This window comes from Thalassophryne amazonica, chromosome 22 (assembly GCF_902500255.1).
Source record: "Thalassophryne amazonica chromosome 22, fThaAma1.1, whole genome shotgun sequence".
Taxonomy (NCBI): Eukaryota; Metazoa; Chordata; class Actinopteri; order Batrachoidiformes; family Batrachoididae; genus Thalassophryne; species Thalassophryne amazonica.
Window position 1 is genome coordinate 7,342,026 of NC_047124.1, and position 11,169 is coordinate 7,353,194.

General features: G+C 38.5%; 1 protein-coding gene across 1 annotated transcript; it reads left to right on the top strand.

Annotated features, from left to right (window-relative positions):
• The first annotated feature begins 5,540 nt into the window (after window positions 1-5,540).
• On the top strand, window positions 5,541-9,783 carry rps16 (ribosomal protein S16). The gene is made up of 6 exons (XM_034163695.1): window positions 5,541-5,616; window positions 5,707-5,758; window positions 7,900-8,001; window positions 8,942-9,038; window positions 9,131-9,178; window positions 9,597-9,783. Exons 2-6 carry the CDS (start codon window positions 5,711-5,713, stop codon window positions 9,740-9,742), a joined length of 441 nt encoding a protein of 146 aa, XP_034019586.1. The 5' UTR covers window positions 5,541-5,616; window positions 5,707-5,710; the 3' UTR covers window positions 9,743-9,783.
• Window positions 9,784-11,169: the final 1,386 nt, after the last annotated feature.

An 11,169-nucleotide genomic window follows, 5' to 3' on the forward strand; every position in this document is an offset into this window, starting at 1 on the left:
GTCTGTAACATTTGTACTATATTATGTTATATTGTATGTAATATTATATTGCATGTAACATTTGCACTATATTATGTTATATTGTATGTAATATATTGCATGTAACATTTGCACTATATTATGTTATATTGTATGTAATATTATATTGTATGTAACATTTGAACTATATTATGTTATATTGTATGTAACATTTGCACTATATTATGTTATATTGTATGTAATATTGTCTGTAACATTTGTACTATATTATGTTATATTGTATGTAATAGTTGTAGTAGGTTGTTATATTAGATTATATGTAATATTTGTACTATATTATGTTATATTGTATGTAATATTTGTACTATATTATATTGTATGTAATACTATATTGTAGGTAATACTTGTACTATATTATATTGTATTGTATTTTTTTTTATTAAATATTATGGACCAATGTAGCATTTTTTCAGGTAAATGATCAGATTTGCTTCATTTGACCTTTGACCCCAATAATGTGACCCTTTGCTCTACTTCAATAGCAGCTCAGCATTACAGTTTTATTGAAGATATGTAAACTCGTGCCTAACTCCTTGTTATTTTGAGGCGTATAGATGTGCCTAATAAAGTGGCCAGCGAGCATACGCTTGTTTCTCCACAGACCGTTTCTCATCACTTTGATTGCATTTCATGGCTGAAGCAAACCAGACTTGGGGAAACTACTTTAGGAAAAACAAAACAAAAGCCTCACAGGTTTTCTTCCAAAATGTTTATAGATATGAGCTGTAAACGAGGGCGGCAACATCGTGGGAGAAGTTGGACGAATGCCATCTGGATGTGACGTAAACCTTTAAATCTAAGCTGTGATACGAACAAAAGTTTGCTGGACAACATCCCGGTTCAGACTAAGTCCAGGGGGTCTCAAAGCACAGACTGGAAGATGCAAAAACCATTAGGCGGCCCAGACCAGCTCGTCTGCAGGCGGACCTGAGGGTAGTCAAAGCGGGCCGTGACGATAAAAGAAGCCAGGTGCCCGACACTATAAACACCACTTTCCCTGCAGTAAATGTCAGGCATCCACGGGCACTGTGGCATGACTCATACCGCTATATACACATCCCAGAATGATGTCCATCATCAGTCCGTGTCTGCCTCAGGAATGGTCTTGCATTAAGGGGAAAACCGTCACTGTGACACTTCCTCTTTTGTCTACAACCCCTGGCAATAATTATGGAATCACCGGCCTCGGAGGATGTTCATTCAGTTGTTTAATTTTGTAGAAAAAAGCAGATCACAGACATGACACAAAACTAAAGTCATTTCAAATGGCAACATTCTGGCTTTAAGAAACACTATAAGAAATCAAGAAAAAAAATTGTGGCAGGCAGTAACCGTTACATTTTTAGACCAAGCAGAGGGGAAAAATATGGAATCACTCAATTCTTAGGAATAAATTATGGAATCACCCTGTAAATTTTCATCCCCAAAACTAACACCTGCATCAAATAAGATCTGCTCGTTAGTCTGCATGTAAAAAGGAGTGATCACACCGTGGAGAGCTGTTGCACCAAGTGGACTGACATGAATCATGGCTCCAACACTAGAGCTGTCAATTGAAACAAAGGAGAGGATTATCAAACTCTTAAAAGAGGGTAAATCATCACGCAATGTTGCAAAAGATGTTGGTTGTTCACAGTCAGCTGTGTCTAAACTCTGGACCAGATACAAACAACATTGGAAGGTTGTTAAAGGCAAACATACTGGTAGACCAAGGAAGACATCAAAGCGTCAAGACAGAAAACTTAAAGCAATATGTCTCAAAATCGAAAATGCACAACAAAACAAATGAGGAACGAATGGGAGGAAACTGGAGTCAACGTCTGTGACCGAACTGTAAGAAACCGCCTAAAGGAAATGGGATTTACATACAGAAAAGCTAAACGAAAGCCATCATTAATACCTAAACAGAAAAAACAAGGTTACAATGGGCTAAGGGAAAGCAATCGTGGACTGTGGATGACTCTGAATGAATCTGCATTGGGCAAGGTGATGATGCTGGAACTTTTGTTTGGTGCCTTTCCAATGAGATTTATAAAGGTGACTGCCTGAAGAGAACATGTAAATTTCGACAGTCATTGATGATATGGGGCTGCATGTCAGGTAAAGGCACTGGGGAGATGGCTGTCATTACATCATCAATAAATGCACAAGTTTACATTGATATTTTGGACACTTTTCTTATCCCATCAATTGAAAGGATGTTTGGGAATGATGAAATCATTTTTCAAGTTGATAATGCATCTTGCCATAGAGCAAAAACTGTGAAAACATTCTTTGCAAAAAGACACATAGGGTCAATGTCATGGCCTGCAAATAGTCCGGATCTTAATCCAATTGAAAATCCTTGGTGGAAGTTGAAGAAAATTGTCCATGACAAGGCTCCAACCTGCAAAGCTGATCTGGCAACAGCAATCAGAGAACGTTGGAGCCAGATTGATGAAGAGTACTGTTTGTCACTCATTAAGTCCATGCCTCAGAGACTGCAAGCTGTTATAAAAGCCAGAGGTGGTGCAACTAAATACTAGTGATGTGTTGGAGCGTTCTTTTGTTTTTCATGATTCCATAATTTTTTCCTCAGAATTGAGTGATTCCATATTTTTTTCCTCTGCTTGGTCTAAAAAAGTAACCGTTACTGACTGCCACAATTTTTTTTCCTGATTTCTTATAGTGTTTCTTAAAGCCAGAAAGTTGCCATTTGAAATGACTTTAGTTTTGTGTCATGTCTGTGATCTGCTTTTTTTCTACAAAATTAAACAACTGAATGAACATCCTCTGAGGCCGGTGATTCCATAATTTTTGCCAGGGGTTGTATACTGGAGGATGGCTGGGATGAGGACCGGCACCAGTGGAAGGGGTTGGACTGGTCAGACCTACCCAGTGATAACACACTGCCATCCCCCAGAGATTTTTGTAAGATCTGAGCTGTTTTGGTCACTCGCTGATCCACAGTGGGCACAAACTCATGAATGCCAGTATGGGAGGTAGAGGACGGTCTTGAAAGGAGGCTAAATCCCAAAGAAGATCCTTGGGTACCACTGGAATGACTTTGAGTCAAAGGAATGTTTACTTCGGGAGACTCATGAGGAGGATCACTGCATATTGGGTTATGTCTCATTCTGGGGCTGCATCCGTCTAAGGCTGCAGTCTCTGAAGCTTTGGCCTTCCAAGACTGCAGAGGCTGAACCAACCATTCTGAAATGACACGGTCTAGACCATGAACCATTTTGCCATTGTGTCATCAACTTCTACAACTCCTACTCCTTGTAGCCTAGCAACCTTGACATCTGCAAGCGACAAACCAAAAAAAAAAATACCAACCCTTTTGTGTTGAGAAAAAAATCTTGTACAAGGACTCTTAGTTTGGACTGTGAAGGGTGCACCTTTTATAACTTTGTTTTCAGAAGATAGAAGGCTGCCTTCAAATGAGACCACCTAGTCATACCATGATGATCCACGTGGTTGAGGAATGCATCCTTCAAATTGACATGCAGACTTTGACCATGTGGCGGGTTTCTCTGTTGAGGACCCCAGCGGCAAGAGAAGATCAAGGGAACGCCAGGTTTGACTTGGCTTACTTGACATTCCTTCTGCTAAATCTCACTCCCATCTGGATCATGACACCAATGTTATTGGAGTTCTTTTGGATACTCTCTGATCCAAAGTGGACGCCAACAATCTCTGGTATGATGCCCAGATGTTCTAACAAGTAGGCTAAAATGTGGGTCTGTTTGCTAGATGGAATCAAGGTTCAGTTCCCCTAAACGTCACCGGTACAAGAACACAATCCCGTTTGGTGGAAAAGGCCAACGTTAGAGCGTTGACTTGATGAGACGTCCAAGTCCTGTCCTCACATCTGTCCCGTTCAATCAACAAACGCTCCATTTATTTCTGTCAGCTGGACTTTCAAAGAACAGTCTCCTCCCACGAATGGGACGAATGAGTGATCCAGTTTGGTCAGATGAGCATCGTCCGACACTGTGGTCAGATCAAAGATTGTCTCCTCTTTAGGACTCTAGGAAGTTCAAAAACCTACCCACATCCTTTTTCCCATGTCACGTCACATTCCACAAACTCTGACCTTTTGCCGCTCGCCCCTGAACAGCGCCGACCCATGTGACATCTGCGGTCGGACCTGAGGTTTATGGAGATGAGGACTGTCAGGCCTTTAAAAGAAGAAGAATTCACAGTCTTACCCAAAGTATGTAGCTGATGTTGCAGACTCATCTCCAGCTGATGGGATGACGTCACTCTTAAAGCGTTGTCATTGACCTTACCAACACTAGAGGGGGCTGTTGCTCAGCTTCAGAACACTGACAAGTGTAAAAATTATTTATCACTACACAATTTTTAATATAATAATATAACCACTGGTTTAAAACTAATGTCAAAAAAGCAGAAAGCTATTTGATTTTTATTTAAAATCCACTCTAAATGACAGATGTTCGAACATGTTATGTGGTGGAAGGAGGAGGATTTTTGTGCTACACTTTATGACAGTTTACAGGAGACATCCATCGCTTTTAATGTTGAAGCAAAGCCTTTTTTTTAACTGTTGTATCCGGACTGTTTCCATTTTTCTGGCAGCAGAACAGAGCTGCCGCTTCTTCTGGTTTTTGTTGTTTAGACTGATACTTTTCCTGCTCCAAACATACAATCTCTCTGTCATAAAAATAAAAATTTCATTCACTAATAATTCCCCGTAAACAGTTTTGACAGTCGATAGCTTTGGCAGAACATGAAATCACATTTTATGTATTTTTCCCCTCACAAAAAGTGTTTCTTTTTCACTTCTGTTTGCTATGCTGTTGTCTATATAAAATGAAATAGAACCAAAACTAAATTCAGTAATATAGAATGAGTTAGAACCAAAGCTGTTGTGTTTATAAGTTTGCATTCTGTGCTTTTAATATGGTCTCTAAATTTTTTTTATTATTTTTAAATCTCTGTGAATATTATTTTAAAAAAACTATACTATTATTTATAGTTCTATCAACTTCACTATTACTACTGGTACTACTGCCATTATTGTTATTATTATTATGATTATTAATAATCATAATAATAATATCTTTTATAGTGGTGCGTTAATTTAAGTTCCATATGATGCTTATTTAGGACGTTTATTATGAAACGCCAGGACGGAAAGGGGTGTCGTTGCCTTTTTAGGTTGCTTGACTATTAAGTAGCCTTCAGATTTTTTTTTTTCTTATCCTGCTTAAAGAAATAAACTTTGGTTCCAGAAAAAATCATAATAATGATGACTGTTATTTATTTTTGCTTTTTTGTTTCGTTTTACATCACTAAACAGGGAAAATTCCAGGTTTTTGTCATTTAAACATACATTCATTAATAGTAACAATAATCAGTCAGTTAGTGAAAATGACAACTGCAGCTCAAAACATCACGTTCTTTACAGCGGTGTTTAATTAAAACATTACTTAAAAAAAAAGAAGAAAGGGCAGACTGTAACTGTCGTAAATTCTACCACCAAACCTGTACGGATTGTCGTAAAACAGCCCCTGATGCTGTCCCTGGGAGACCCCGTCGGTCTCTCCGTACGGCACCTTCCTGTAGACGGTATGTTTTCCAGCTTCATCCGACAAAAGTCAGAAATAATACTTAATGACTGGTTTTCTGATCTGAACTGTTGTGTTTTGTGCTTTTCAGAAACATGCCGACTAAAGGTCCTTTGCAGTCTGTCCAAGTCTTTGGACGTAAAGTAAGATTATATTTAGAATTTATCCCACGCGTGGCGTTGAGGCTTGGCAGTGCTGCTAGCAGACGTATGCTAACGTTAGCTAGCGTTTTTTACATTAATGTAATTTATTAATCTGCCTATGTTATTGGTAAAGTGGTTTATGTTTTTTAATGGAGGTCTGTCCATAATGTTAATAACGATGTGTGGAATCTATATGGTAGTTGTCACCTTTAGCTATTCCTACTAGCCGTCGTTGGGCCCTGTTAGTCTCCTAGCCTCCTTTATGTCACTACTTCAAAGTATATTTTTAAATCTATAATTAGGATTTCTGGATATGTACACAGCTTAATTTAAAGGCTAATACTCACAGGGACTATGACAAACCATCGCAGGAGTTATTTGAATGACACACTTCTAAGGATTAGTGGCACTTATTAAAATCTAATTCCTGATCAACGCCAAAATTTAGTGACTTATTCTTCATAGTTCTCTATATATTTTCATGCACTGGCACTGTATTAATAATTACAAATTCTATTTGTATGTAGTGCAGTCGTGTTATTAGGAGTTGTAGTTAGGAATCTATGTATCAATATAAAATATATGTACAAGTAAAAGTAAGTCCCTTTGGTTGCTCCCTTGTTTGCATTTGGGGTTGCCACAGCAAATCCGAGGTGGATCTGCATGTAGTCTCATAATCGCATGACCTATACTGACCAATGAGAGATACTACTTACAAATAGAATTGAGCTATATGACGCCGTATGGCTAACCACTAGGGATGTGAATCGTACAACAACTCATGATTTAATTCGATTCCGATTCTTGGGGTGACGATTTGATTCAGAATCGATTTTCGATTCAAAGAGCTCTGAGAAATAGCTATATTACTTAAAAAATGTTTATGTTTAAGAAAATGCAGCTAACTACAAGGTTAATCAAGTGATTCTAAAGATGTAAATTTACTTATCTGCTTTGCTCATTCAGAGTTGGCTGGCAGTTTAGCGAAGCGCTGGTCAGTGGTCGGCAGAGACCGCTGCTTTGCTTCATTTAGCTCCGGGTGATGATGTAGCATGTGGGCTTGAGGATTTGAAGTGTTTGAAGTACTTGACTTTCATTTTGCAGATTTTGCACACTGCATAAGTCATATCAAGCTCCTTGTTACGCAGCAAATAATAAAATCCAAAATGAGCCCAAACATTTGCCTTCAGCAAAGATGGCGCTGGCTGAATTAGCTCTTCGTCCGCCATGATAAGCTAATGTTTGAAGCACGCTGGACCCTCCCCTCGTGGGGACGCTGTAGTACGGGGGCCGTTGCCTGACAAACAGTACACGCAGCGAGTAAGCAAGAAAATGTTTAAAAAATGCATTTTAAAAATCGATTCTTGGACATTTTGGATCGATTTAGAATCTTAATAAATAAGAATCGCAATTCGGACGTGAATCAATTTTTTCCGGCACCCCTACTAACCACTGCCAACATTAAAATAGGCTTTTGCTATTAATTTGGTCCCTTAGACAAACTGAATTGGTGTTATTATGGCACCTGTTTAAAATACCCAAAGCCATACTTAATGCACAACCCTAACCCTATGTTTTGGGGAGAATGGTCTAGTGGTTAAGGTGTTGGGCTTGAGACCAGAAGATCCTGGGTTCAAATCCCTGCCTGACTGGAAAACCACTAAGGGCCCTTGGGCAAGGTCTTTAATCCCCTATTGCTCCCGGTGTGTAGTGAATGCCTTGTATGGCAGCACCCTGACATTGGGGTGAATGTGAGGCATTATTGTAAAGCGCTTTACAATAATTTTTTACAATAATAATTTTTTTTAAGCGCTATATAAATGCAGTCCATTTATGTTTTGTGCTTGAAATTGGTCAGTTGCGCTCTGTACAACTTAGACACCATTATGTCTATCTTTATCTTCTGATAATCATAGCAGTTTATTGGCTGCTGTGTGGAAAAAAGGAATACACCACTGTATCAGCAGCCACTTTGTTAAAAATAAATTTAGCCAGCATTGTCTGTCAATAACCAAGTGACATCTGATTTTTTTTTTTTATTTATTATTAGTATTCATAGATTATTTGAGCCACATTGTCTGTCACTGTGTTCCTGAGTTATGACAGGTTATCTGATTATCACAATGTTTGTATGAAAATAGAAAACAGCCACAGCAGTTGCCCACTGTAAGAGGGGGAATGGCCTGATCAAGGTGAACGGCAGACCCCTGGAGATGGTGGAGCCTGTGACTCTACAGTACAAGGTGAGGTCTTACAGTCTGAACCACAGGGTTTGGAAGTAGTCCCAGCTATAAGCTTGGATCTGGTGGCAGAAAAATTTCTGAACTTTGTGTGATTTCTGACACAATGTTTCAGAGCAGCTGGATTAAAAGTGGACTTGTTTTCTGTTAGGATTTCCCCTGCTTTTCTGCAGGCCTGTCTGTTCTCCTGGTTAAAACTGGTGGCTGTGAGGCCTGAAATGTGCCTGTAAATACACTATAAATACACAACTGTCAGTTGAGAGCTGCTGTGGACAGCTGTGTGCCTTTCTGTTGCTGCAAGCAGTAATATGGCACAATACATTCTATTTTAGAGTTGTTACACGGCATGTCCATTGGACACAGACTCATTATATTTGGGCTTTGCATCTTTGCAAGTGTCCACTTGAAGAATTTCACAAGCAATGTGGCTTCAAGCAGTTCCACTAACTGCCAGATTTGATATATCCTTAATTTTGATAGTGTTTCCTTGCAGCGCGCGTTTCCTGGTAGATTTCACCATTTTTGTAAGTGATTACACAATATGCATGTTATCAATTACCTGAGATACACAAGTGCTCAACGGCTGTCTTGAAATAAATTGGAATTGTTTTGGTCATTGTTTTTGTTTTATGTTGAACTGTAGACAAAATACGGTCTACGGTGATTGGCATCGAGCATACTCGTTAGCTAGCATTAGCAGCTGTCAGCTTGTAATTAATGCAGAAAATATCCGTCACTTGGAGCTGCTTTAGTACTTTTTGTACTGATGGATGCAAACCTGGTGCATAGAAGTGTTGCTACCAGTAATTAATTTACTAAATGGCACATCAAAATTCATTAGAGTTCAGTGCTTTTAAATCTCTGGGTATCATACACTGCTTAAGTGTGTGTGGCTGATTTAACAGAACTCACATTGCCTGATTGGTATTGTTTCCCCTTTCAGCTTCTGGAGCCGGTGCTGTTGTTGGGCAAAGAGCGTTTTGCGGGCGTCGACATCAGAGTCAGAGTGAAGGGTGGTGGACATGTAGCCCAGATCTACGGTGAGTGAAATGTTTGTGTTTCCCAACTGCATGATGCAGTTTTTTCTTTTTTCAACTCCCAGTCTTCTTACTTTTGTGTGTGTTTGTTCCAGCTATCCGTCAGGCTATCTCCAAATCCCTGGTCGCTTACTACCAGAAGTGTAAGTATTAAAATAGCAGGTGTTTTTCTTCCGAGTCTTCTTTACTTTAGCGCCCCCATAGCCTGCTGATGTTGGACTGAGTGTGTTTTGGTGCAAAAAATGACACTTTGACAACTCCAACTGAGCTGGATTGTTAAGAGAAATAAATAAAAATCATGGTGTAAAGAAGCAGTTTCAAATATCAAAATTTGTTCTTGTTCTGTTTCCATACCAACAGTGTTTTTTGATTGTGTGGGACTTATGGGAAGCAAATTCAGATTGTCCTGGAAGTCCTTCAATAACAAAATTGTTGTTACACAAACCCACTTCCACTTGTTAGGCATTTTTATCAGCCTTCAGGTGTGTGAAATGTGGGAGTGGACGGGTCTGTGAGCTTGTGTTGACCTCCGATAAATCTGACTTATGTATTGTCCTCCAGATGTGGATGAATCCTCCAAAAAGGAGATCAAGGACATCCTGATCCAGTACGACAGGACCCTACTGGTTGCTGATCCACGTCGCTGCGAGTCCAAGAAGTTTGGAGGTCCTGGAGCTCGTGCCCGCTACCAGAAGTCCTACCGTTAATTGTTCTGTACATTTTCATAATAAATTGGAGGAGGAACTATTGTTTTGTCATCTTTTATTTAATAAAGTACAGTTTATGGTAATGCAGTCTGATTGTGCACAAGGATGGACATGAACACATTTATAACTGAATATAAACTCGGGAGAAAAGTGTATGAAACCTGCAGGTGTCATGAGCTCAGTGTTAGCTGTGGTACGAGGGTCTGTTCTGTTACTGTCAGTTCTTACATGTGTAAGTGAACTGAGAATGAATGTTGACCAAAGATCAGTGTTGCTTTGTTTCCAAAGAACCAAGCAAAGATTTAGAAGTGGAAACCTTTCAAGCAATGCGGGTATTTAAAGTAGCAGCTTCAAGAAGCTGGATGTAGGGTACACTGAGGATAAATTTGAGAATTTTAAAGCTGTCACACTTACCTGAAGCTGTTTGGGGATAAACTCCAAAATCTAAAGATGGTCAACTTTCATATAAGAGCAGTAAGAGGATATCGTTTTTTTTAAATTATTTTATAAATAGCGATTAAAATTTTTAGTTATTACAAATTTGATTCCTGAGCTGCTAGAGAAGATGTCTAAAATATTACCTCAAGTCACGTTTTTTTTTTTTACACCATATTGGGTCACCTATAATATAATTTTGGTGTTTCAGGATTACTAATACAGCAAAATAACCTGCAACATAGATTAATTTATATTTTGAATTTTTTTTTTGTGGACGTGACTGGCTTGTGTGATGTCACATTCCTCCAGCAGGTGGCAATCTAGGATTGGTTGATAAAACTTGCAAGTTGACTTAAAAAGCGCTACAAAATGTGAGCCAACTTTTAGTTTTGTAAAGAAACAACTTGCTTCCTTGCATAACTGTTAACTAGTATTCCAGGCAGAATACAAATTGGACAACAAACTTAAATACACACCAGGTCCCCTTTAGGCAGGCTAATATATTTAATAGCGTACATGATTAGAACAATGTAATCAACTAGTAATTGTCACAATAAAATTGCATACTGACTAACTATACTAATGTTGACCAATCTAGTAGCTAAAATGAAGGGTAGATATTGGCTACTTGAAAGATAAAGTGTAAACGTGCACTATTTGTTTGCTAACTATAATAGAAACTAGCATTGTTGATGCTACCTGAAGTCAAAGATAACTATCCAAGGTGTTCGTTTGTGAAATCAGCTTAAATATGCCCCTACAAACCAAAATCAATGATAACTTGAATAATAATTTAATTCAACATTACAAAATAGTTAACTTAAATACTCAACATTCAACTGTTCTGGATAAATCTGTTGCTAACGAAGTGCTACAGTTACCGTGAAATGAGTAAAACTAAACCGTTGTCCATTGTATGAAAGTAGTACTGCTACTGTTCAAATTTAATGTACTCATTTGTTACTTAATTCAATGAAAAGTAAGTATAT